Source organism: Odocoileus virginianus, chromosome 9 (assembly GCF_023699985.2).
Source record: "Odocoileus virginianus isolate 20LAN1187 ecotype Illinois chromosome 9, Ovbor_1.2, whole genome shotgun sequence".
Classification (NCBI taxonomy): domain Eukaryota; kingdom Metazoa; phylum Chordata; class Mammalia; order Artiodactyla; family Cervidae; genus Odocoileus; species Odocoileus virginianus.
In genome coordinates this window covers 9,079,777-9,107,549 of record NC_069682.1, presented here as the reverse complement: position 1 = coordinate 9,107,549, position 27,773 = coordinate 9,079,777, and the positions used below count along the sequence as shown (strand labels likewise).

Below are 27,773 nucleotides of genomic sequence, written 5' to 3'. Positions count from 1 at the left end.
AGACCAGTTGGAAAATATTAACTCCTTGGATTCCTGGAGGGGGGTTTATCTAGTCCCTCATTAAGTACCTGGTCACATCTCTTGTCCCTGACTTTACTGCATGGCCAGGGCAGAAACTCATCTCTGTACCAGGGTGTGCACTTGACAGGCCAGCACTTCTCACAGTGTATGGAACTGTCCGAACTGTCTGATTCATTAGACTCACTGGGTTTTGGTGAGTAGGGTGGATGTTAAGTTACTAGACAAAAGAGGTGTGCACGCTCTCTTCTCCATAAAAAGCAGGTTTTATTATGAACTAGGAGAAGTGGTGAGCCATTCCCTGGGGGTGTCTTTACTGACTTACCAGGATGCTTGACGTGAGCACCTCCTTGAAGGAGATTGTGGGAAGCCAGAAGTTGGCTCCTTTCTTTTTTCTTTTCCTCCTTTTTGTTCTCCTCCTCTTGTTCCTCCTCTCTCTCTCGGTTTCTTTCTTCCATTTTTCTGTATTTCCTTCTGATACCGACACTGAAACAAGCAAAATTTCTGCATCAAGTCCTGCTGGAGTTAACTTTTCACTGATTGGAGACCACCTCCTCTTTTCTTTTTTTTAAATCTTTCTACTTTATGTGACAGAATAATACAAAGAAGCTTGCAAACTTGAGGATCTTTGCTTTAATACTGGTTGATTTCTTGCTTAATTAAGAGCTAGGCATCCAGATGCCATGTGACATCACAACTTCATGCAGAGGCACCCTTACTAGTTCTTACATAGAGTTTTAAATGTTATTTTCAAGACTGTAATCATGATGCCTGTGGAGGATGGTAAATTTTTCTGAAAGCATTAATAGGTCTTTCAGGTGTGATTTCTGCTGATAAAAGGGTGACTGAAAGTTCCTTTAGCTTCTGGACACTGGAAGGTTGTCCTTCTTTTTGTTTGTTTTCTCCCCAGTTTTATTGAAATGTAATTGATTCAGAAACATTGTATTAGTTTCAGGTGTACAAATGATGATTTTATATATGTATATAATACCAAGTGATTACCACAGTAAGTTTGGTTATCATCCATCATCTCACTTGGGTACACATTTTTTTTTTTCTCATAATGAGAACTTTAAAATTTACCCTATTAGAAATTTTTGATTATATGGCGCAGTGTTGTTAACTTGAGACACCAGGCTGCACGTTACATCCCTGTAGCCTGTGTACTGATACTTTCTGTGAATGCGTACCTTTTGATCACTGTCACCCATTTCGCCTCACCCCCCACCCCCATCCCTGGCCACCACCCGTCTGATCTCTGTATCTGTTACTTGGGTTCGTTTAGATTCAACTTATGGATGAGATCATATAGTGTTTATCTTTTTCTGACTTATTTCACTTAGCATGATGCCCTCAAGGTCCATTCTTACTGTTGCAGATGGCAGAGTTTCCTTCCTTTTTTGGCCAATAGTTGTTCACTTTGTGTGTGTGTGTGTATCACATTTTCTTTATCCATTCATGTGCTGATGGTCATTTAGGTTTCCATATCTTGGCCTTGATAAGTAATACTGAAGTGATTATGGATACTGCAGATATTTCTTTAAAACCCTGTTTTCATTTCCTTCAGTGAAATACCCAAAAGTGGAATTGCTGGATCATATGGTAGTTCTGTTTGTAATTTTTTGAGAAACCTCCTCAAAAAAGTACTGTTTCCCATAGTGGCTGTACCAATTTACATTTCCACGAATAGCTCACGAGGGTTCCCTTTTCCTCACATCTTCACCAACACTTGTTTCTTTTTGATAATAGCCATTTTAAGGAGTGGGAGGTGATGTCATTGAGGTTTTGGTTTGCATTTCCCTGATGGTTAGTGATGTTGAACACTTTTTCATGTACAGTAGTCCTGCCTTAGCTGTGGTTTTGCTTTCTAAAGTTTTAGTACCTGTGGTCAGCCTCAGTCTGAAAATATTAAAGGGACAATTCCAGACAGAAACAGTTCATAAGTTTTAAATTACACACTGTTGTTAGCAGCATTGTGAACTCTTGAGCTTTTGTTTTTGTTGCCTTTGCTTTTGATTGTCATGTCCCAAAAAAATCATGCCAAGACTGATGTTAAGGAGCTTACCCTCGGTGTTTTCCTCAAGGAGTTTTATGGTTTAGGACTTATGTTTGTCTTTAGAATTTATTTTTGGGTATGTTGTAAAGTATGCGGTTAGCTTTATTTTTTACATGTGACTGTCCAGTTTTCCCAGCACCATTTAATGAAGAGACTGTCTTTTCCCCATTGCATATTCTTGGGACCTTTATCATAAATTAATTAACCACTTGTGTGTGGGTTTATTTCTGGGCTTTCTATTCTGTTCTGTTGATCTGTGTGTGTGTTTTTATGCCAGTAGCATACTGTTTTGATTACTGTAGCTTTGTAATTGTAGTTAGATGTCAGGAAGTGTAATGCCTTCTTTAGTTTTGTTCTGTTTCAAGATTGCTTTGGCTGTTCAGTCTTTTGTGGCTTCATACAAATTTTAGGATTGTTTTTTTCTATTTCTATGAAAAATGCCATTGGAATTTTGATAGGAATTGCATTGCACCTGAAGATCACTTTGAGTGGAATGGACCTGTAAATTTTGACAATATTTTTCCATTCCATAAGAATGGAATATCTCTTCATTTATTTGTATCTTCAGTTTTTTCATTAACAGTTTTCAGTGTACAGGTCCTTTACCTCCTTGGTTAAATTTATTCTTAAGTTATTTTGTTATTTTTGATACAAGGTAGATGTCATAGTTTTCTTAATTTCTCTTTCTAAAAGTTTGTTATTAGGGTATTGAAATGTGACTTATTTTTGTATATTGGTCTTGTGTCCTGAAACTTTACTGTATTTATTTATTAATTATAACATTTTTTTTGGTAGAGTTTGAGTTTTCTATATATATTATATCATTTGAACATAAAGACAGTTTTATTTCTTCCTTTCCAGTTTAGATGCCTTTTATTTCTTTTTCCTTGTCTTGTTCCTGATCCTGGAGGGAAAGCTATCAGCTTTTCACTACTCAGTATGTTAGCTGTGGGCAGATTTTCCATATTGAGGGCATTTGGAGAAATGATCTATGGGCTTTCAGTTTGGCTGATGCATTTTTGTCTTGTCATTTTAGAATTCCAGCTTCAGAATGTTACACAACATACGGTAAAACTCGGCCTTGGAGATTACTTGAGATTATTTAAAATATATTTTAAATGAGATAAATTGGAATAAATTAAGTAAATTAAGTTTAAGAAATTTCATATGGAAGTATATTCCTTTATTTTATTTAAAAACTCTTTATTACCTGAATTGTATTATTATAAGTGTGTTTGTTATAGAAAATTGGGAAAGTGAAAAAGTATAAAGAAAAAACTGCCCAGAGACAATAATCTGTTTCTAATTTGCATGAGACATCTCTACTAGGCTCAGTATCTCTCTTGTCTCTCCTATCTACCTCAATACATGTATTGCATTTATAATATATTTTATATTTATAAGTATATGATGTATATATTAGACACACAAACCGTGCCATGAACTGCATTTTGTCCCTCCAAGATTTGTTTGTTGAAACCCTGATTCCCAGTGTGACTCTATTTGGAGGTAAGGCCTTTAGAAGGAAATTAAGGAAAGGATAAATGAAGTCATAAGGAAGGGACCCTAATCCAGGAAGCCTGTGGCCTTACCTCTCTCTCCCCCGCATGGTGCGCACACACCCAGGAAAGGCCATGAAAGCACATAGTGAGATGACGGCTCTCTGTGAGCCAAGAGAGGAGCCCCAGAATAAAACTTCTTGGTAACATCTTAATCTTGAACTTCTAAACCTCCAGAACTGTGAAAAGTCCATTTCTGTTGTCTACACCATCTAGTCCGTGGTATTTTGTTATGGCAGCCCAAGCTAACACACATAGACACACACACACTCGAATCATTGGTACATCCTTCACACACATTTGAAACAGAAGCTGAAGACATTTTCTGTATAATATAGCAGACAGCTTTAAGTTGACCTGGCAGGTAGTAGCAGATGCTCGTACGTGTGAGCTGAACGAGTTGCAGATTCTTCTGCTGGCTGGAGAATGAAGTACAGCACTTAACCCTTCAGAAATTCTGAGTGCACCCAGCAGATCAGAGGCTCATTCCTACTGGGAATACAGAAAATTATGGATGCGAAATACCTGGGAACTTAAGAAAATACCCTTACCAGGTCCAGCTTTAAATGAGATGCTTACTGAAAGGAACTGCAGGGGTCAGTGAAAGTCCTTTAGTCATGTCTGACTCTTTGCGACCCCGTGGACTATACAGTCTATGGAATTCTCCAAGCAAAATACTGGAGTGGGTAGCAGTTTCCTTCTCCAGGGGCTCATCCCAACCCAGGGATCAAACCCAGGTCTACTGCATTGCAGGCATTCTTTACCAGCTGAGCCACAAGGGAAGCCCCTGCAGGGGTCAGGCATGGTGTTTTTAAAAACTCCTTGACTGACCTACTGGTCAAGCAGGGCATGGGTGTAAAGACACTAGTCATTTTTGACTAAGATGCAAGTGATCAGGCCAGATAACTGTGGTCATTGAGAGGAAGGATCCGCTGTGGACGTGAGGAGACTCTAGGTGTTTCCTGGGGGAGGGGAAGGATGGCTAGGACTCAGGAGAGGAAGGATTTAGAGAGCTGCCCCAGGAACAAAGACTGGAGGTGGGGATATATGGGACATATATCTGTGGGTAAGAACCATGAGGAAGCCAGCTTTATAAGATTGAAGTTTAAGGCCGATGTCAGATTGGAGCTTTCGGGGTTACAATGCGTCACTTAAAGTGATCCTTTCATATGCTTTCTCATCTTGGGTTAACGTTCGTGCTGTATAAAAATGATTTAAAAAAAAAACAAAAATGCCCTTGTAGATCCTTCTGGTGAACCTTCCTGAGTATTTTGGGCTTCCGTTTAGGTCAGATACACTGAAGTTCTTGTGATCACAAGATCCTGCTCTATTTAAAAAGGCTAGTTAAATATTAATGCAAGGAAGTTTGCTCTTGCATATTTTCGCATGTAATTTCTTTAATTGGGATTATGCATTTTGCATAATTTAAATCCTGACATCTGGGTGATTTGCTCAGCCAGCGAAGGACCATTTCATCGGAGAGATCTCCGTAGCATCTCTCTGAACTGCCTGCCAGCAGTTAGCTGTTCAGAGTTTACATTAAGAATGTTGTTTCTTCACTGGGAGGTGTGATGGAAATTGAACTGTCCCTAGAGCTTCTGTTCACTGAAAGGACAACACTAGTTCTGTTTACTGTAGTGGCTGGAATGCCCAGAGAGGTCTATTTGCTACTACTGGGGAGGAGGCGAGGAGGTTGTCAGGTCCTTCCCTTCCTGATTCTGCCCTGGTTAGTCCGGGGCTGTTCACCATCTGTCCTGTGTGTCTCTCTTGACCGCGGGTACTATAACATGGATTGTTTGGGGGGAGGGGGGGAGGTTTTTGCATTCCTACTTCAGATTTTATAATGTATTAGTAATACTGGAGAAGGAAATCGCAGCCCACTCTGGTATTCTTGCCTGGAGAATCCCAGGGATGGAGGAGCCTGGTGGGTTGCTGTCTGTGGGGTCGCACAGAGTTGGACACGACTGAAGCGACTTAGCAGCAGTAATAGGTGCCAGTATGACATCAACTTTCTGATGGTTGGTACAGATGTTGTGAACACTCGTTAAATTATTTATGATGTCTGTGTTTTGGAATCCAACCTTCATATGCAAGCAACATTCCCTTATAAGCTTCTGATGTCTCTGGCCATTTGAAGCATTCCTTTGAGGTTCAGGATCTGCTTTTGCCAGGCGGGGAGTGTGCCCATAGGACTGACGCGAGACAGGGTCAGCCTTGGGATCAGAGCAGTAGTTTGCCCCTCGCCGACCCCCACCTGCACTCTCCTTCCTGAGCTTGAGGTATTGTCCTGGGTCCAGTATTTGCTTTCTGGGGGGCCAGGCAGACAGTAAACTCACATAATTTTGGTAGACTGGAGTGCTCTGGAAACAGCAAGCTGGGTGGAATGGTGGGATGTGCCTGGGGGTAGGGAGAGGAGGGGTGCGGTTCTTCTCGTGTGAGGTGAGCTCTCTGAGCAAGGGCCTCGTCCGCCTGACTAGCCGGGCCTTCGGTCTTCAGAGAGCAGGCAGCAGGCGGGTACGGGCTGGCTGACAGGAAGGGGCAAGCTGAGATGTAGGGGGAGAGTTTCTCCGCAGAGGGAACAGCGCGTGCCGAGGCCCTGCTGGGGATGAGGAGGCCCCTGTGGCTGGAGGCTGGGGGTCCCGTGGAGGGTGGGGCGGGCCTGAGGAGGCGAGCGGAGGGTGCCATTTTGTGCTAAATGCACGAGAAACCGTTGAAGGGCTTTGTGTGCGAACTCTTGGCATTCTGGGAAGAAGACCGTGGCCGTCGTGTGGAGGACGGAGTGCAGGCTGGCAAGAGACGAAGCAGAAGGATCCCTGGGGACGGTCAGAGACCATGCAGGAGGTGGTGGTGGCAGCGGCCGTGGAGACCGAAGGTCCCGGACGACTCCGGCCACCGTGTGGGTAGAGCTGGTGGATCTGCTGAGGGTTCGCAGGGGTCTTAGAGGCACAGAGAGGGTCAGGGTGATGTCGAGGTCGCCCCGCTTGATCCTTCCTTTCCTTCTTCAGCCTGTGGATTGCTGAGTCTTTTCTTCTCCCCAGAACCATCTCTCTCCTTCATCCTCATTCGGACAAGGGTGGTTTCCGGCCCTCCCTGGCCTGTCTGGGTCTGCGGTACCTGCCAGACACTTTCAGTGCAGGTATTTCCAGTCAGTCCTGGATTCTCACAGGCTGTTCCTTCCCTTCCCTGTGTTTGTAATTAAAATCTTACGATTCCAAGAGCTTTCACAGGGAGGTTACACGTTACCAGGCAGCCTTGCAGGGACGTGGATGTGCCTCTAGGCAGCAAAGGTTGTTTTTCTTCACCTCATTGTGCTCTCTGGGAACACAGTGAGAATAAAAAGTTATTTCCTAGAGGAAAGTGGAGATCTTTACTCCTTTTTATCCCTGCCGGGTCAGGTTACATGAACAAAGGGTGCAGGAAGGTGGGATGGTGTTGCAGGCAGTTGACAGGTACAAGCTTCATCGACTTTGGCTATCTTGGCAGCTGTTTCCTTCCTCAGTTACATGGACAGGATTCTTCTTTGTGCACAAGGATATACAAGAAACTGAAGCTTTGGGTGAATGCCAGTGTGTATACTTTAAGGATTTCAGAGCTAATTGGTTTGTGTCGACTGTGACTATTTACCATTTGTATATTGAAAAAGAAACATGCAGATTACTTGACAACATTTGCTAGTCAAATTGGTGAGCTATTTTTTTAATAAGTCAGCAATATCTACTTGATGAGCTGTCTGGAAAGTATTACTGGGAAGTGTCAGGACTTTTTTCCCCTAGCAATAAAAATCTTTTTTTGGATATTTATCAGATTTTTGCAACTCTTGCAAACTCTCCAGTTTCCTTATTTCTCATTAAGAGGAGCATGTAAAACAGTTGGAAGAGTCTTAAGGTTAGTCAGTCAAATTGTCACATAGAGTCTATGAGGCTGTTCCTTCCTTCCTAATTTCACCTCCCTTTTCCCTCTGTTCCTAGTCAGGATTGTGTTCTATGTGTGAACCAGTCCCTGTTTTCAGAGTTCTCAGTGGCTCCTGGTTTCTGTGGGGTGGCCTCACAGCAGAGAGTGCACTAACTTCTGCGAAGTTGGCTACAACTCCGCCTGACCACCCTGACCTGCTTGTGTGTGGTGCATGGACAGGGGTGGACACAAACACTGGTCACACAAACCTACATGGTTTCAGGCACAGCTGGTTAAAATCCAACAAATACTTCAGTTGCTTTTCCTTCTGTTAAGTTGAAATGAAATCACATACAGTTATTTGTTTTTTTTTTTTTTTACATTAAAAGCATCTATGCTAGAGGATAATTTTATTTTTAATAAGAGTCTTCCCATCCGCCTGACTCCCTCCCTTCTCCTCATACGCAAGCCGGCCAGGTTCTCTAAGCCCCATCATGGCGCCCCCTTCTCTTCTGCTGTTACAGTCAGGTTTGCGGAAGTTAAGTGCACAGTCTGCTGTGAGGCAGTTCCACACAGTTCTCCTAGTTAGTGAAACGCATGATTCTTCATAAACAGAATTTTCACCAGAAAAAAAGCCTTTGGCTAGCAACAACAACAACAACAAACATGTAAAACCACCAACTCCTGACAGCGCCAAATAATCAGCAGTGACTGAGGGACTGCTGGGTGCCTGGTCAGCCCTGCTCACCCACGTACTCGGTGTGTGGAAACAGTTTCTGTCCCTCTGGAACTCCGAGTTCAGGTGGAGCAGACACCTTGCCAGAGCTTTCCCAGTCTTTCCCAGGCAAGACTTAGCTCTCAGGAAGGCTTCTCACGAGGGAGAAACAAGCTTTCTTATTGACAAGCTTTTGTCTTGATTTTCACGTACGTTTTCGGGAAAGCTGTTGTGTTTTGGCAGGCATAGGGCTAGATATTAAGGATGTGGTTGTGATGAAAACAGGGAGAATTCCTGCTGAGTCTAACGAAGGAGTGTGGAGTCACATGGGACATGCCAGTGAGCCAGGCCCTGTGGCTTCTCCCTGTAACCCTGGCAGCCGTGCCTGCTCCTCACCTGAACCCCTGGTTGCACCACAGGAAGCCCTGCTGGGGCCAGGGTTTTTTTTTTTATTTAAAGATTAAAAAAAAATTTTATTATGGATGTGGGCCGTTTTAAAAGCCTTTATGAATTTGTTACGACATGGCTTCTGTTTTCTGTTTTGGTTTTCTAGCCGCAAGGCATGTGGGATCTTAGCTCCCTGACCAGGGATCACACCCGGGCCCCCTGCCTTGGAAGTGTGGCTCCTTAACCACTGGGCCACCAGGGAAGTCCCTGACATAGGTGTTAGATTCAGGGTTGAAGAAAATCATTTTGAACATATTTTTGGAAATGTGATGAGTGTCATGTTTAAGTGGACTCTTATCTTCTTATACTTTTTTTCAGGCTATACTTTCCTTTGTATTCAAACACTGGTTGTCAGGAGCTTTGTTTCAATACAGAATATGTGCATCCATCCATCTTTGACCACATTCTGTCTTTGGAACCCCGTGTGCCTGGCGTTGGGAAAGGGATTGCCAGCTCTGCTCTGTTAAATATTCCATCTTATCTGAAAGAGGTGTTTCATCAATTATGTATAACAGTAGATGCCACTCAATAAATATTTTATACGTGATAGATATTTTTGTCTGAAATTACTTTTTCACTCAAGCAATAATTTAAACCCTCGTTTTTAGTTTTATGAGGTGACACTTTTATAATATCATATAGTGACTGCAGCTTGAATGTCATAGAGCTTTAGGGCAGTGTTAATCATAAATTCATCTGCCCCCACCCCCGATCCTCAGAGACTTTCTGTTAATTCAGGTTTTACCCCTTCTATGTGTGGAAGAAAATGTGTGTGTGTATGAGAGAGAGAAAGAATGTGCATGTATGTGTGTGTGTGAGCGCATGTGCTGGGGATGAGACAAGTAATGCTTTTGACTTAAGGGCTCTGAAGTTACAAATTTAAAATGATTTTTAAAATCTATGTATGAGACTTATTTTAAGGAGGGAAAAAGAACATGTTTTTCAGTGGGTTAAAAAACAGAATGTTAAACTACGCCGGGATGTATCCTAAACACTCTCTAGTTTGAGTGAGGGGAAGCTGTAAGAGTTTAAAACACCCCCGCCACCGCTCTCCTTTTTGGGCTATTGTGTACTTTGATGGAGAAGGGTAATACTGTGCCTGGACCTCCGAGAGCAGTCTCTCCTCTCCTTTCCACATGAGCCTGGCGGCCGGGCACAGCCCATGGCCGGGAGCCGCCTGCCCTGTGTGCAGTGGCGTCACACTTCACAGCTACCAAGCCTGCCAGCGAGAACTTTGTTTTACGAAATGAGGCTGTATGATTAAATTCTCCACTGCAATATATATATCTTAAAAAAAAAAAATCACAGACTTTCCACTTTATGGGCAAGAGAAAAAGCATGAATTCTGCCAGAGAAGCAGGAGTTGGGGTCAGTATATTGAGGGTTCATTTCAGCCAGGATTTGCAAGGGCCTTGGTGTGGTGAATTGGGAAGACGAAGTCCCGGCCTCTCAGCCTGATGTTCTGGGCCTGGTGAGGGAGCCCGGCTGATAAGAGGAGTAATTGAAGAACAATGATACGCTTCATTTCCTTTTCTTGAATCTAAGTTATGCATTGGTCATTTCCTCTGCGTATCTATTTAATGGTTGTTAAATTAAATTGCTTTCTCTCAAGTGGTGATTTTTATGTTTTTGTTTTTTTTTTAACCATCATTTTTTTCCACTCTACTCTGTCACTCTCTGGCCTGACTCCAGCTCCACACGCGTGTGGTGGAGGCTCTGATGCAATATTTAAATGACACGGGATGCAGTTATTCGATCCAGGGATATGAGGAGTGCCAGCTCTGTTCGGGCTGTGCTGGGCTTCGGAGTCCAGAACTGGAGTGTGCTCAGCATGTCTGGCCGCACAAGGGGGTGAGGGAGGTGTTCACTCAGAGCACCTCTGCCCCAGGGCCCACATCAGCAGCACGGGACTGGCTCCTCCACGGCTCCCGTCGGCCTGTGGCCACTGAGCCCGGTGTCGTGCTTTGGGATGGGGCACAGTCTCATCAGCCCAGCCCGGCCTGCAGGCTGGTATTTCCACCTCACTCTGCTGGAGTTTGTCCGCTTTCCCCCTGTGCCCTGAAGCCTGGGTTTCCAGTCTGCTGTCTCAGGGCAGGTGGGCCTGGGGGCCTCCCAGTCTCATCCCCGAGACCCTCCTGCCCTTTCTCCGAGTGTCTGCCCACTCATTCGCTCATTTGACAGATCCTCGCTGAGGAGCATCTCTGTATCAGAGATGAAATTAGGTGTTGGGTTACATTCTAGTTGGGAGACAAGGTATAAGCTCTTATATAACATGCAGAGAGTGGTAACTGCTAAGAGAGAAACAACTCAGGGTAGGAGATTAGTGACTGCTGTCTTGAATGGGGTGGTGGGGAGGGAGGCTTTGGAGCAGAGCCCTGAGGCAGTGAGGACCACATTTTGTGTGCATTGAAGGCAAGTCTCTCCTGCCTCAGTCTCTTGAGGCAGATTTCGTCCCCCAGGGGACATTTCTCCATGTCTGGGGACATCTCACAGCCTTCCGGGAGGGATATGGCTCACTGGCACCTGGAGGGCAGAGACCAGGTACACTCCCAAGGCTTCAACAGTGGACAGAGTGGCCCTGCATGCTGGGAAGCATCTGGTTCAAAATGTCAGTGCTGCCAGGATTGGAAAACCTAGTCGGGAAAGGGAAAGAGTAAATAAGAACAGAGGGAACAGTGGCCACAAAAGTAAAAGGAACCCCCTTAGGAACCCCTGAGGTGGGAGCAGGTTTGGAGAGCAGCAAGGAGCTGGGGTTCCCGGGGAGGAGGGTGCTGGGGGCGAGTGGCAGGAGGTCAGGGAGAAGTGAGGTCACACGGAGTTTTGTAGCACCTTGCAAAGATTTTGGCTTTGACAGAGCACAGGAGGCTGCATAATTGACCCCAGCAGAGGAGGGGCCTGCCCTAACATCACTCTGGCTGCAGAGGAGAGCGTGGATTCCTGGGTTGGGCCCGGGCTGGAGCAGCCAGGATGACTGCGGCCATCTGGCTGGAGCTGCGGGTGCTTGGGGCCAGGGAGCAGTGTGCTGCTGTGGTTTGTTGTTGGATTGGGTGCATATTTTGAAGCTAGACTCAATACTGAGTGTTGAAGGGTTTAGAGAAAGGCATGCGCAAAGGACAGCTGTTTTTGTTTTTTTTTTTTAACTTTTTGTTTTGTATTAGGGTATAGCTCAGTAACAATGTTGTGTTAGTTTCACGTGAACAACAAAGGGACTCAGCCACACACACACATGTATCCCTCAAACTCCCCTCCCATCCAGGCTGCCACATAACATTGAGCACTGTTCCATGTGCTGTACAGTAGGTCCTTGTCAGTTATCCATTTTAATACAGCAGTGTGTAGTGTATGTGTAGTGTTAGTTACTCCCTAACTATCCCTTCTCCCTATCCTTCTCCCTGGCAGCCATAAGCTTGTTCTCTAAGTCTGTGAATCTTTGTTTTATAAATAAGTTCGTTTATATCTTCTCTTTTTAGATTCTGCATGTAAGGGATGTCATATGATATTGCTCCTTCTCTGTCTGGCTCATTTTACCTAGTATAATATTTTCTAGATCCATCCATTGGAGAAGGAAACGGCACCCCACTCCAGTACTCTTGCCTGGAGAATCCCCTGGACGAAGGAGCCTGGCGGGCTGCAGTCCATGGGGTCACGAAGAGTCGGACCCGACTGAGTGACTCCACTTTCACTTTTCACTCTGATGCATTGGAGCAGGAAATAGTAACCCACTCCAGTGTTCTTGCCTGGAGAATCCCAGGGACGGGGGAGCCTGGTGGGCTGCTGTCTGTCGGGTCTCACAGGGTCGGACACGACTGAAGTGACTTAGCAGCAGCAGCAGCAGCAGCAGATCCATCCATGTTGCTGCAAATGGCTTGATTTCATTCTAGTCCATGATATATGTATCACATCTCCATAATCCATTCCTGTCACTGGACATTCAGTTGCTTCCACGTCTTGGCTGTTGTAAACAGTAGGACAGCCTAGTTTTTGGCCCAAGCAACTGTAAGGAAGATTGGCATTTACTGAGAAGGGCTGGTGTGCAGATGTGGCAGGCCGTGGGAATCCAGGATTGATCTTTTGAGGTGTTAAGTTTGAGCTGCCTGCTTGGCGTTGCCACAGGTATATCGAGGCAGGGAGGTTTGTACACATGAGGGGCGAGTTTTAAGGGAGAGGTCTGCCTTCCCCTTAACTTGAGGTTTGAGCGTCATTAGCATGCACTTGAGCTCTCTGTGTGTGTAGGTTCTACATCCATGGATTCAACCCACCGCTTATCGGAAATGTTTGGGGGAAAAAAATTTCAGACAGTTCCCCAAGGTAAAACTTGAACTTGTCTTGCTGCAGCAAATATTTGCATAGCATTTTCATTATGTTTGCAGTGACTTGCGTAGCATTTACATTGTATTAGGTATTATAAGGAATCTAAAGATGACTTAAAGTATAATCGAGGATGTGTGTAGAATATATGCAAATCATGTGTTTTTACATAAGGGATATGAACATCCTTGGGTCTTGGTATCCGAGGGGGTCCTGGAACCAGCCCCCTCTGGGATATACAGGGATGACTGTAGATTGCTGGTAACTTCAGGAGACAGTTGAGTCCCTGGGATCACAGACTCCACGGCACTGGAGAGTGTCATAGGGAGGAACTGGGGGACCACAAGTAGGGAGTTCTGGAGGCGACTTCCTCTGACGGGGCACGGAGAAGGTGGTGGTGGCTGGAGGGCGGTGCAGGGCCGAGGGAAGTGGTGGCGGTGGTTGGTGGGAGCCCTTAGCAGGTGGGGATGGTCAGTGGGTAGAAGGTGGTGCAGGGCTCCGAGGGTTAGCCACCTCCGGTTCGTGGGAGATAATGCCCAGGAAGGGGTTGCTGTCATAGACATGCGGAGTTTGACCCTAGTCACCAGCAAGAAGAGCCAGCGAATCAGGAGACATCTAGGTATTAAGTGAAATAAAGGTTCTGAAGTGGGAGAAAGATTATCTTATATTTGACTGGTCCTGGACCCCTTCCTCAGGAAGGCAAGATTTGAGCTTAGCTTCGTGTGAGTGTGTGTATGTGCATTTATACATATGTATATGAATCTTTATCTGACAATAAATGTAATTCATTTTATATTGAGCTTTTTATATGTTCCAAGCTCTCTTTGCCACCATATGCCAGGGTTTCAGCATGAAGTTTATGATCCTTTTTTCTTGCAGTTTTTTTCATGAGCAGTAAAAACATCGCTCATTTTTAACACTTGCATGCTCATGCTCGTGCTGTCAGTCTGACTGTTTGCGACCCTGTGGACTGTAGCCTGCCAGGCTCCTCTGTCCATGGGATTTCCCAGGCAAGAGTACCGGAGTTAAAAAAAAAGAATACTGGAATGGGTTACTGTCGCTTTCTCTAGGAGATCGTCCCCACCCAGGGATCGAACCCCTGTCTCCTTCGGCTGTTACACTGCAGGTGACCACTGACCCAGTGGAGAAACCTGTGTAAAGTCTAATGAGCACCTCACAGGAAGTTCTCTTTTCCCAAAGTAACCTCTTTCTTTTCTCAAAGTAACCTCTTTCTTTTCTTTCCCTCCTAATTCCAGGAACAGACTCTGGCCCTAAGGAAGGAAGGGATTGGGGTTGTTTTGGACTCCGAGCTGCCCCATCTGATCGGCATATATGATGACCTCCTGAGCACTGGCATGATCCTGTATCACTTGAAGGTAGAAACTGCTTGCCTGGAACCTTTGCAATTTGGTTTCAGCTTTCCCTTGGACACTGGCAAGGTGTAATGTAATACTCCGTGTCCATGAACACGCTGTGACAGTAAAGAATGTACAACAAATCCTCAAGCTCTTTGGGGATTTTCACTGGTTCATTGGGATTCTCTGGTATTAGGAATTCCTGTTTTATGTCATCCTACAGCTAAATGAAGATCTATTCCCTTTGCCTTCTAATCTGTAGAGCCAGTAAGAGGGAGGTAAGGAACGAAAAGACAGACTTAGGGAGAAAAGCTACCAGCACCTAAACTGCGACTGCTTGTATGTACAGTTTTCCAGTCCCTCAGGTTGATTATGAAGTTGTGTCTGAAAGTCACTCACTCATGTCTGACTCTTTCCGACCGCTTGGACTGTAGCCCACCAGGCTCCTCTGTCCATGGGATTTTTCAGGCAAGAATACTGAAGTGGGTAGCCATTTCCTTCTCTAGTGGATCTTCCTGACCCAGGGGTCGAACCAGGGCCCCTCTGTGTTGCAGGCAGATTCTTGAACCACCAGGTATCACCTACATTATTGGGCCTGCTGCCAAACAGAGTAGCCCTTTCACAACATAAGGATTTCCTCATCTGCATCAGCGATGGGCTCTGTAACCTTGACTTCAGTATCTTTTCTCTGATCCATGACTTACAATGGAAAGAGTATCATACTGTGTTTTGCGGGCTCCCCTAAACCATATCTTTAGACACAAAGAAACCCCTGGCCGCTGGAGGAGAGATTTGTTGGAAAGGATTGTGAATAGCCGTGGAATTGTAGTCAGGGGCAGGTTACTGGTGCCGAAACAGGAGGCCAGTCTTGCTGAGCCCTGAGCCTCAGGAGTCCTGTGTCCCTTTCTGGACACCATGCACTGTGCTTACGGAGCCTCAGGGGACTCTGCCTGAGCCAGAGCTCGCCCACCTGTCAGCAGGTTTCTGGGGCTTCCACAAAAGATGGAGAAGAGACCGTTCTTCATGTTCTTACTAATAAATTTTGCTTGGCTTTTTTCCCTAGGAAGGTCAGACACATGTCGGCAGAGAAGATGCTTCGACAGAACAAGATATTGGTGAGAATTTTTATCAGCTTCCTCTCTCCAGTGGTTTTTAAGAAATCATTTAATGAACTTGCTTTTGAATGACTGACTTTGAAGTAATTATAAAAAAGGAAACATTTCAATTGCAGCATTGATCAGAATGTGTATTTCCATAATTTTGAACTCAGCTCAAATGACCAACATTGAACGCTTAGTTTAGTGACTAGAATGGAGCTGCGGTTCCTCTCCCCACGCCCCACGTGCCTTCTGTCCTCAGCCACGTCTTTCAGGTGGGCTGTGCTTTAAACCACTTACCTCTTGTTGCAGTGGAGACATCCTAACAGGTACAGATAAAAGATACAAGATCCTTTGATGGGAAATCCTTCACACTTGGCGCGTAGTGCACATAGGCGAGGACAGAAAGTAGGATACACACATGCCCAGCATTCACACACACAGAGCAGCATCTCCTGGCTTTTCCCACAGTCTCTGTGAGGTACCCGGCTAACCAGTGCTATAATCCCTGAGCCCGGTGAGGTCTTGCCAGGCTTTCTAGAGTAAATTAGAGCGTGCATGTGGTGATAGTGGAATGTGTGTCTATTTGTGTGGTGGAGCGGGCAAGGTGGGGATTGGCAGGGGAAGAATTGTATCTTTCCAGCTGGCTTTTAGAAATGCTGGCAATGAACTTGCTTTCTTGCCCAGTGTAAGCTGTTAATCAAGTCTACGTGTATTTACTGTTTATCGTGAACTTGGGAGAACTGGAAACCAATTCCTGGAAGTCTCTGGGTGAAACTAGCCATCAGGCCTCTCTTCTCATTGTTAAGTTATGTGCTGACCTTGGGTTTGTTGTACGTGATGCTAAGTGCCCAGCACACGTGTTTTCTGTAAACAGAAAAGTTCTGTTCACAGTGTAGGTCTGGGGAGCATAGTGGAAGCAGTTTGGTTTGTGCTTCTGAGCAGCTGGCCAGGAACTGTGCCTGAAGTTGCGTAGGTTTGTGTGACCGGTGTTCATGTCTTTGCCTGGCCATGTGTCACCAGGAGGGTGGTTGGGTGGGAGTAGGTAGCACTTGGCAGCCACATGCTCTGAGAGCTCTGTGGAGGTCAAGTTCACCTCAGGACTTCTGGAGACTTCTTGGGCCTCCCAAGATCCATGCCCTCCCACATTCATCTTTCACCTTTGGTTTGTGCTCCAGGAATGCAGCGTCAGTAAGAGTCGAGGTCACAGTAAGTCCTGGAACCCTGGGGCCATCTGCCCCTTCCATTTTACTGGGACCTTCGGGTAACCGGAGGAAAAAGTTCATTCAGACTCGAGCAAAGCGTCTCAGTGGTAATCAGCTAAGTCACGTTACTCAGCTGTTTTTTTCCTGAAGATGAAGTCCTTTGTTTCTGGTGATATCCAGCCCCACTGAGTGACATGTAAGAGCTGATTCTGTCAGTTGATGCTGTGAACTCCTGAAGTTCAGTTTTCTCACTAAACAGAAGTGTTCCCCTCACAGTTCAAATTGAGAAAATAAATGAAGGTTGGGAATCATTGCGCCAGGTGCTAAGGGACATGTTTTCTTCCTTTGTTTTCCCTTCTCAGTTCTTCACGGCCTCGACTTGGAGCGTGAGCACTGCATCTTTGAGAACGTTGGGGGTGCGGTGACTCTGATCCCCCTGAGTGGGTCCCAGTGCTCTGTGAACGGCGTTCAGATCGTGGAGGCCACACACCTCAATCAAGGTATTGGCTTTTGGGTCTCAGTTCTTCGTACATGTCTTTTCTTAAAAACAAGCTGGCTAGGTAATGGGGAACGTGTGCGTCCTAGGACTAATTATTTTGTTTAGGTATAAAAAGGATGAAGACTGTTAGCTTCATTAGGCTCTTTTCTGTTTTGCTAGAGTATTTCTTTATAAAATGCCCGTCGTCTTGTTGAGTTAAACTTCTGTGTTGTGGCTTAAAAGTTACTGCTACTATGGAACTATGACTTTAAAGAAATTATATTAAGTTAAAAAAGTGCCCTTCAGGTGCAGGACCTTAACACAATGGCTTCTTTTAATAATTTTATTACCTTATTTATATTCTTTTTATGACCAATTATAACTGTAGCACACAGGATCTTGTATAAAATCTTTTTTTGTTTTGAAGTGATTTCTGTGTTACAGAAAGTTTGCAAGGACTTTTTCAGGATATTTGAGTTACTCGCTCAGGGTCCCTGAGTACTTCAGTGTGTTTCCTCCAAGCAGGAGGAATTATGCAGCCATCCAAACTGGGAAAGTAACAGGCGCATTCCCGCCACCTGATTTCAGACACCCTTTGAGCCTGGCCGTTTGTCCCAACAGTGTCCGTTATTCAGCTGCCACGTCTCTCTAGTCTCCTTCAGTCTGGACATGTTCCTTGGTCTTTCCTTGACTTTTATGACTTTGGCAGTTTTGAAAACTGCAGGTCAGATATGCGGTGGACTGTCCTGCATAAATGTAGAATTTATCTGATGGCTCCTTGTGATTTGACTACTATCATTTTTTGACAGGAACGGTAGAGAAATGATGCTGCATTTTTCTCACGTCTTGTTACCTGATTTCTATTTGTTGCATCACTGAGGGTGTTCATGTTGATCATTTAATTAGGGAGCAGGATGCTAGGCTTACTTCACAGTAAAGTTAATCTACCCGCCCCCCCCCCCCCCCCCCCCCCCCCCTGCTTTCTAGTTAATAAAAATATTAGGAAGGTATTTCAGAATCATAAATACTCTATTCTTGCTCCTACTTTTATCCTCTGGTTTTGGAATCAGTTGGGTTTTTTTGAGGAGGGGAGGTGGTCTGATTTAATTGTTATTCTGATGGCTGCCATGTGGCGATTTTCTTCTTTCTACACTTATCAGCTGACTTTTTACTGTAAGAAAGAGCTTTCCTTTATTGCTATTTATTTATTGATTTATTTAAATCAGCGAGGTTACATGTGTTGCTATTTTATTGGTAAGTTTGGTCATTGTCTATTATTGCTTATTTTGATGCCCAAATTGTCCTGGATTTGGCTAGTGGGAATTCTTTCAAGTTGTTTTTTGTGTTCTTTTTGTTTGTCCCTGTTGTCTGTGATTACTTCCTTACTTTCTGACAAATGAGGTATTCCAGGCTCATCTTTTACTTTGCTGGAATCAGCCAGTTCTGCTTCCTTTTAGTGGAGAGTGGGATTTAGAAGCCAAGATCTAGGCAGTGGATATGCTCATTGCTCATTGAAGGGTTGCTGCTCACATCAGAGTTAGGGAAAATGAGTCTGTGTGTATAACATATACAACTATACTTCTGTATCTGTTTATACTGATATATTGAAATATCTGTATTTCAGTATCTGTATTTCTAACCAGGAGTTTGTACCGATGCCTCCAATTCCAACACAGTACCTTAGAGTTCTTTCTAGTTTTCTCCTTCTCCTTACTTGTAGCCCCTTTTCTGACAGTGATGAACTGGACTCCCGTTATGGAAGCAGTATCCTATCGCTTCTGCCCTCCCCTCATTCTAGGACCCTCCTCTTCTTGCCCAGACTGTGATGCCCCACGCTGGGCGTCACACTTCTGCGCCCCACCACTGCCCACCCTTCTAGTGCAGACACCTTCCTCACCTCGCGCCGAAGCTGCCTTCCTTTCCCAGTCTGATGCTTGCTTTGTCCGGCCCTGTCTAATGGCTTTTGTGCTGAACTTTGCAAGAAGGAAAGGAAGAGAGATGTTGACATTATATCTTAAGCTCTTTTTGGTATATTATACATAGTTTTTATAGTTATAGTTTTTCATGCTTACATACTATAATGTTGTATCTGTGATATAGGAATTGTACAGATGGGGTCTGGAAAGCGTGTAGTTTATTGGTGTTAGTGAAATTATACAAGAAATCAGTTGCAAGGAGTTAACTTAGAAGCAGAGTACATGGAGCATGGACAGAGGTGATCATGCTTTCTTAGGAAGTGCGTAGAGTCCATCGGAGACATTCTAAAACCAGTTGAGGGAGCACCCGCCCACGGACCATCTCCAAATCGTCCACCCATGCATCTAGCCATTGATGTCTCCATCACTTTTCACTCTCAGTATTTTTTGGTTTCAAGGTTAGTGGAGCTTGGGAGATAGCTGGTGCCCTGGAACTGGCCAGGAAGGCCCAAGGTCAGCAATAGTAGGTGACCAGCCCAAACAGAGGATGCAGTGAAAGCCTGGTGACCATCACCAAAGCAGCATTCCCTGTTTTTTTGCAGCCAGGGCAGGGGCCCTGGCAATAAGGGCAGCAGTGCTTGCCAGGCAGCGCTGTTAATCATGGTGAGAAGCTGTCTCTGCCCTGGGCCCAGAAAGTCACGATAGTTGGCTGGCAGACAAGACATCACCATGTAAGGCTCTTCAGTGGCAGCCCCTATCTGGGAACACACAGGCCCTTGTGTGAACAACAGGGGTAACTGGAGGGCACACAGTTGACAGATGATGCTGCAAATAAATTCTGTAACTAGATCTGGACCACAGCCAGACCACCTGTCTGTCCTCTGTCAGGACCTCAGGTGAGGGTCCTGCTGCTGTTGCTTCAGGCAGCGGGGGCGGTGCAGGGGTCATGATGAGAGGCAAGGGATGTGTCTCCTTGTGCAGCAGAGACCTCTGTGCTGGCTGCGACTCCCTCAGTTAGGTCAGAGGGAGGTGCCCTTGTGATGATGACTGTGTTTACTGTTACAGAATTTTATAAGCAACTTGTACTGGTTTTCAGTATCATTGTTAATGCATGGGTACACCTCTGGAATCATTTTGAAATATTTCATGCTTCTGAGGTTCACTGGTACATAAAGTATAGATCTAATTTAATTTTTCCCCACATTGGTATACCATTAGCATAAACCTTCCCACCACCTCCCTTTTGAAGAAACTTAGGTTACCCAGAAAAAAAAGTCCTGTCTATTTCGTGGCTTCTTACTTTGTTCCAGGACTCTGTATTTCTACTTTGTGCTTATATCACACAGTTTTAATGCTTGTTGTATTATGTTGATGTTGTTACCCAGTTGCTAAGTTGTGTCCAATTCTTTGTGACCCCATGGACTGCAGCATGCCAGGCTTCCCTGTCTTCCACTGTCTCTCGGAGTTTGCTCAGATGCATGTCCATTGAGTCGGTGATGCCATCCAGCCATCTCATCCTCTGTCGTCCCCTTCTCCTCCTTCTCCCAGTCTTTCCAGCATCAGGGTCTTTCCAGTGAGTCAGCTCTTCACATCAGGTGGCCAAAATATTGGAGTTTCAGCTTCATCATCAGTCCTAGAATATTTATAATTTATATATAATATATACTTTATAATATGTTATAATTTCTCTTCTTATCTGGGTAGTTTTTCTGCTATTCATGCCTCTTAATTTTTTCAAAGAAATTTTAGAATTGTTTTGTTGTATTAAAATGTCCTTTGAGAAGTTAAGATTCTAATTCCACTCAGTTTACTCACATTTAAAAAAATGTGTTTCCATCTTGACACTTGGGTTTATTCACTATGCCCCGTCTCATATTTGAATTTTCATCTATTTTCTCCAATAAAACTTTGAAGATTTTTAATTTATGTGTTTGTTGAACTGTGTTTATTCATGTATACAAAATTCTGAACATAGCTGTACACATTAACTGCTCAAAAACAGAAAGAAAAACACTTTCTTATATTTATTCTGTGATCATCTGTTTTGATCGTTTTGGGCACAAAGGGCCTTTGAAGATACTAATTTAAAACCGGGTGGAAAAGAGGCCCACGGAATTCTGCGTCTGGCTCCAGGACTTCTGAGAACATTGTTCTTGCAGATGCAGCCTGGCGTGCCTGTGGAATCACTCCCAGGGACTTAGAGAAGGAGCTGCAGCTGAGGCTGGTTTGGGGACGTTCTTCAGCACGAGCAGTGCTTTAATACAGGTGGCCCACAGGTGTCGGTGTCAGCTGCTGGGCCTGCTGGCTCTGTTGCCCGGCCATCAGGCCGTCTCCTCCTGACCGTTGCTTGCTGCAGCCTGTTTCCCTGGAGCTTCTAGAACTGACACCACCTGCAGTCCTGGCCACTGGATGCTGAGAAGGCTGCCCAGTGGATTCTATAGTCCACCTGCCATGTTACGGGTTAGTCTCTTGTGGATTTTCCTGGAAGCTGACTGTAATGTGTAATGATGTTTTTGTGAGAAAACAACCTCCAGAGTTCTAAACTACATACTGAAAAAGGGGCTTTTAGAGCATATATTGTTTCATATGCGAACAGCCTAGAATTTAGTATTGGAGTTATTTTCCCGTCATCCTCTAAAAATCACTAGCTTATTCATTTAGTTCATGGAAATGGCTTATAATTCCATTGTTGTTGTTCAGTCATTAAGTCATGTCCAGCTCTTTGTGACCCCATGGACCAGAGCATGCCAGGCTTCCAAGTGTACTCACATTGAGTCCGGGATGCTGTCTAATAGCGTTATTCCTTCATCATTCCATTGCCATCTGTTTATTTAGTGATGATTATGTCTCTGATTCTCTTGTGGAATGGAGCATGGAAGGTGAATAATAAATGCATCTCCTGTGCAGTGTTTTCATTAAATGGTTTTTAAATCTTAAAACTTATCAAGTCCATCTGAAAACTATGCCTATTCAAGTTAGGAATGGCTAGAACTAAATTTTTGAACTTCATATTGAAGCTATGACTTGTCCTAGGAAATTAGGAGTCCTCATTGGCATTCAGGTTTAACTTGAATTGTCAGGATTATCTTCCCCTTCAGGGCACTCTTAATTGTTTTATTACCCTGGTGGCATGGTTTTCAGACCTGATGGGCTGAGTTCCTCTGGAATTCTACTCTGTTGCTCAGCAGCTTTCTCAGTGTGGAAGTCAATGAAATTGACAGAAAAATGCTAAACCATTAAAACACAGTGCACTAAATATAAATGCCATGGTAGGTCTTAGGGCAGAGAAAGGTAAGCCAACTTTATGTTTCAGGGCATTACAGAAGAGAGGTAAAATAGTAACTTGAAAACAAAAAAAACCAAACCTGCACACTTTGAGACTGTAAGATCCCTTCAAGGGAAAAACATGTAATTTTCTTCAGAAAATTGAGGGTTTAGAATTCTCCATTTAAATTTTCTTGAAAAAAAATTTTTTTTTTTTTGAAGATTACTAAAGTAAGAACTGGAACATGTTTTTTAAACAGAGAAAATATGATACATTGTTTGTGGTTACAAAAACATGTAGCAAAAATAAAAAGATATGAATGAGACACATGCCTACTTCGTCAAAAATGTTGTTGATGTATAGTTGACTTACATATTGTGTTTAATTTCTGCTATTCAGCAGAGTGACTCAGTTATACATATGTATTCTTTTATGTATTCTCTTCCATTATGGTTTGTCTCAGGATATTGAATATAGTTTTCTGTGCTATACAGTTGGGCCTTGTTATTTATCCATTCAATATAGGATAGTTTGCATCTGCTAATCCCAAACTCCCACACCATCCCTTCTTTACTCCTCTCTCCCTTGGCAGCCACAGGTCTGTTCTTCATGCCGTGAGTCTGTTTCCGTTTCATACATATGTTCATTTGTATACTATTTTAGATTCTACATCTAAATGATATCATATGGTATTTGTTTTTCTCTAGGTCTATCCATGTTACTGCAAATGGCACTATTTCATTCTTTTTAATGGCTGAGTAACATCCCATTTTATGTATGTACCACATCTCCTATTCATCTGTTCATCTGTCGATGGACATTTAGATTGCTTCCACGTCCTGGTTATTGTAACTGGTGCTGCTGTGAACATTGGGTGCACGTATCCTTTAGAATTGTGGTTTTGTCTGGATATATACCCAGGAGTGCGATTGCTGGATCTTATGGACACATGCCTATTTTAGAATAGTGTTAACCTTTGGAGAGAAGTGGGGAGGGGATTAATCAGGCAGGAATTCAGGAGGATGTTCAGCTATAAGATTTTATATTTAAAGGAAAAAAAAGACCAAACTCCCCAAAAGGTATATGCACTTTATTTAAACCTAATAATAACAGGGACACAGATTAAAAACAGCAGGGTATTCATACTCCAAAACCTACCTTGGCTTTTACTCATGAAGCCATTTTGTAAAAAATTAAAAACATTTTTTTTCATGAAGCTATTTTTAAGTAAAGGTATTAAGAACAGAGACTGCAGATATTAAAGTATAACATAACTGTATTAACTCTGCATTTTACTGGATTTCTGGTTCTCTAGCAGCTTCCTATCTTTTTGCCAGTCTCTAGTATATTGTTGGGCTCCCCTTGTAACTCAGTTGGTAAAGAATGCGCCTACGGTGCAGGAGACCCAGGTTCGGTCCTTGGGTGGGGAAGATCCGCTGGAGAAGGAAATGGCAACCCACTCCAGTACTCTTGCCTGGGGAACCCCGTGGACTGTAGCCTGGCAGGCTCTGCTGTCCGTGGGGTCGCAGGAGTCGGACACGACTTGGTGTCTCAGCCACTGCCACCAGTGTATTGCTGGTGCCTGCACGCTCAGTCACTCGGTCGTGTCCAAGTCTCTGTGACTGTATGGACCGCAGCCTGCCAGCCTCCTCTGTCCATGAGATTTCCCAGGCAAGAATGCTGTAGTAGGTGCCGTTTTCTTCCCCAGGGCATCTTCTCAACTTAGGGCTTGAACACACATCTCCTACATTGCAGGCAGATTCTGTATTACTGAGCCATGTGAGAAGACCCGGTATATTGCTGATACTTGGTATTTAAATGTCTCTTTCATTAGTATATTAATATTCACTTGGAAATATGCTGGTTAGGCTGTGCCATTAAAAAGCACATCATGTAGTAATTCCCATTTCCTTATAAAAATCACTTAAGACACTTGTGAATGTCAACTAGTAGAAGGTTTATCTGTGTTTAGCAGATTGTCACCATGGCAGGGGAAATTTTTTTACCTGTATCAGTGAACTGCCTTAACTTCATTCAGATTGCATAAATAGTAGTTCCTCTGCCTTAATTACAGGAATGTTTTAATCTGGTAAATTCACTAGAAAGAAAAGTATTTGCTAATACTCTGAGAAGTAGCTGTGATTACATCTATATTGTATATGTCTAGAACTCTGCACCCGAAGCTTTTCTCCTCTTTCTTCGGTCCTTCTAGGGACAGTGGTAGGATTTGCAGCATTGCATCTAACCTTGCTTTTCAATGGAAGTGTTCTGCGAAGTGTAGTTTCCCTCACTCCCATGATTCCATAGAAAGAGGAGGCCTTTGCCGGAGAATAAAGGATGCATTGACTCTGGTGTCTAATCCCTGGGCCTTGAGTTGTTTTTGATAGTCTCAGACCTTAGTTGGGTTTTTTTTCCCCCATTTTTTCTTATGTTTAATATGAAATGTACAAAAACCAAATGAAGTATCATTAAAAATGTATTTCAACCTTTAGTCCTATAGTTGCTAGGAACTATTCTCTCTTATTTTAATTATTTTTTTCTTTTTACTCCAGTATGTATATACTGAAGGTGATAGTTGCTAAACGTAATGAATTTTCCATTCAACCTCAGTGGGCTGCGCTGGTCTTGCTGGTTTGTCAGAGCCTTGCATGCTCACCTCTGCCGTGAGCAGTGCCGCGGCAAGTCCGTCTGGGGACCTCACCCTCGGGTGCACTTGAATGTGTCGTGCTTCAGCGACAGAATGTGCTTGTATGTATTCCAGCTCTGGGGAGCAAGTGGTCCGGAGTGGAGCTCAGGAGCCTTGACAGCATTCTCATCTGCTGAAGGGCTGCTATGAGTTGTTCAGTGACAAATTACAGAAGAATTTTAGTGCAACTAGAAAGGGAGAGAAATTCTCGAGCAGTTTAGCCAAGATGTCTGGAGAACGGAAGAGACCTTCCACGCTTCACAAAAAGCCAGCAGGTCACAATGTCTCATCTCCCCTTCAACTCCCTTGCACTTGCCCTTAAGCTATCATCAGATGTCTTCCTCTAATTGGAGATCCGCAAAGCTGACACCTGTCGCTTGCACATGTATGATTCCTTCAGTAGAGACTGTTGAGTGTCAGAGACCTAACTATTCTTAAAGACTGTACCCAAAGCCAGCAGTTCTCAGTGTGTCCCCAGATCAGCACGATCAGCATTACCTGGGAGCCTTTCAAAATGCAGTTTCCTAGGCCCCATCCTTGACCCATCCAATCAGAAAATCTGGGGATGGGCCCAGCAATCTAGATTCTTTTGACCCCACAAGTCATACAGGTGACTCTGATGCACACTCTCGAATGAAGACCAAGGGTAATCACACATTGTTGGCCCAGGACTGACAACCGTTTGTCAGTTTCTTTAAACCCTTCTCTTCTCTTGTCTGAATCATTACATTTATTATCTGTGATCTCTCACAGCTGAGTTGGAGGGTGCTGCTCCATGTTGGGCAAAACCAGAACTTGTCCTCTAGAGTTCAGCAGCTACAGACTGATGAGAAAGGAGAGATTTACCCAAAGCTGAGTTCTGAAATGATGAATTTGTCATAATGGTCCTTGGGGAAAAGTGACTTAGATATACTTGGGCCAGAGTGTCTAGTGAAGAATTATCTAAAGGCTGGACAGTGGGTGAGGTGGGGAGCAGAGCAGCGGGAAGCCAGGTAGCCTTGGCGACTGAGTCTCTGCAGGTTTGTAGCTCTCCCAGATCCCAGGCTGGTGGCATGGATTCTCTGCGGAAGGTGCTCACCAGTCAGGGGAATAAGAACTCAGCAGAGGTGAAGGGCAGCCCGGTTTTTATATATCCCGGAGGAGGCTTGAGGGTGAACCGTAAAGAAAAGGAGTTGATGCAGTTAGGAGACTGTCCGTGTTTAGGGAGACGGGAGAAGGAGGCATTTTGGAAGGAAGGCTAGCGTGTGGACAGCTTGGTGGGTGTTGGAAACAAGAGCTGAATAGTTGAGATTGTTACTGACAGAGTAAGCAGTATTGCTGGTAACAGAGAGTATGAGCTACTAGGTATGAATGGAAAGAAAATGACAGTCAACCCTCTGTATGTGGTTTTGCATCCCAGTGAATCCAACCAACAACTGCAGATTAAAACTATTCAGGGAAAAAGTTCCAGAAAGCAAAACTTGAAATTTTCCATGCTCTGGCAGTTATTTACATATCATTTACATTGTATTTACAACTATTTACATAGTATTTACATTCTGTTAGGTACTCTAAGTAAGCTCGGTTAATTTAAAGTGTACCGGAGGCTGTGTGTAGGTATATGCAGATACTAGGCCCTTCTGCATAAGGGACTTGAGTGTCCTGGAGATGTCTCCCTGTGGTGAGGGGCAGAGGTGACCTGGACTCAAACCCCCATGGATACTGAGGGGCCACTGTGCTGAGAGTTTGACCACTTAGTGTACTGTCTTCCATTCAGTGCTGCAGAATCTAATATTTTATTGTCTACTGTATCTCCCCTGAGGCTTTGAGAGGAAAAGATTCATCTCCCACTCATCCCACACCCATGCACATGCAACTAAAAATTGCTTTGGCAGGGATGGGACTGGCGCATCTTGAAATTTTATAAAGCTCCACACTGAACCTGTGTACACAGTTGGAGCAAATGATTCTTGTCAATTATTTGGCTAGAAATCTCAATAATGAAGACCGAAAATCAGTTTTCTTTATTCTCCAGAGTCCCAGAGTCTAATTTGCAATTTTCACTTCACCAAAAGCGAACAAGGGGCTTCCCTGACAGCTCAGTTGGTAAAGAATCCGCCTGCAATGCAGGAGACCCTGGTTTGATTCCTGGGTCTGGAAGGTCCACTGGAGAAGGGATCGGCCACCCACTCCGATATTCTTGGGCTTCCCTTGTGGCTTAGCTGGTAAAGAATCCGCCTGAGATCCAGGAGACCTGGGTTCGATCCCTGGGTTGGGAAGATCCTCTGGAGAAGGGAAAGGCTACCTACTCCAGTATTCTGGCCTGGAGAATTCCATGGACAGTCCATGAAGTCGCAAAGAGTCCGACATGACTGAGTGACGAAGTAAAAAAAAATTTAAAAAAGTAAAAAAGTGGTTTATCTAAAACAGGAAGTTGCAAATCCACATTTGAATATAAACATTAAAAAGGAGAGTACAGGGCCTAGGTGGCTTTTTGGTAAGGTGTCACATGCATTTACATCCTTCACAAATGTTAATGGACCGTCTGCTGACATGCTTTGTACCTGCTCTTTTTCATGCCCAGTGCATGTCACTCACCTGAGCCGCTGTCAGCCCCAAGCCATGTGACCTGTAAGAATTTGTTAGTGTTCATGTAAAAATTTCATACCCTCCACCAGCACCACGTCAAATCTTAAGTCTTCCCTATCTTGCTGCCCAGAACCATTTTTGAGAGAAGGAAACTGTTGTATTTCAGGTGTCTTAAAAGCCTGTGTCACAAGAGTCCAAGACCTAGGACA

The 27,773-nt window shown here is 44.2% G+C and overlaps 1 protein-coding gene across 7 annotated transcripts in view; it reads left to right on the top strand.

Moving 5' to 3' along the window:
- Positions 1-27,773, top strand: part of KIF16B (kinesin family member 16B) — a 279,933-nt gene that overhangs the window by 120,772 nt on the left and 131,388 nt on the right. For all 7 annotated transcript variants that reach the window (XM_070471918.1, XM_070471919.1, XM_070471915.1 and 4 more), the window contains exons 13-15: positions 14,251-14,370; positions 15,413-15,464; positions 17,014-17,151. In XM_070471918.1, coding sequence (XP_070328019.1) covers positions 14,251-14,370; positions 15,413-15,464; positions 17,014-17,151 — 310 coding nt within the window. The remainder of the gene's footprint in view (positions 1-14,250; positions 14,371-15,412; positions 15,465-17,013; positions 17,152-27,773) is intronic.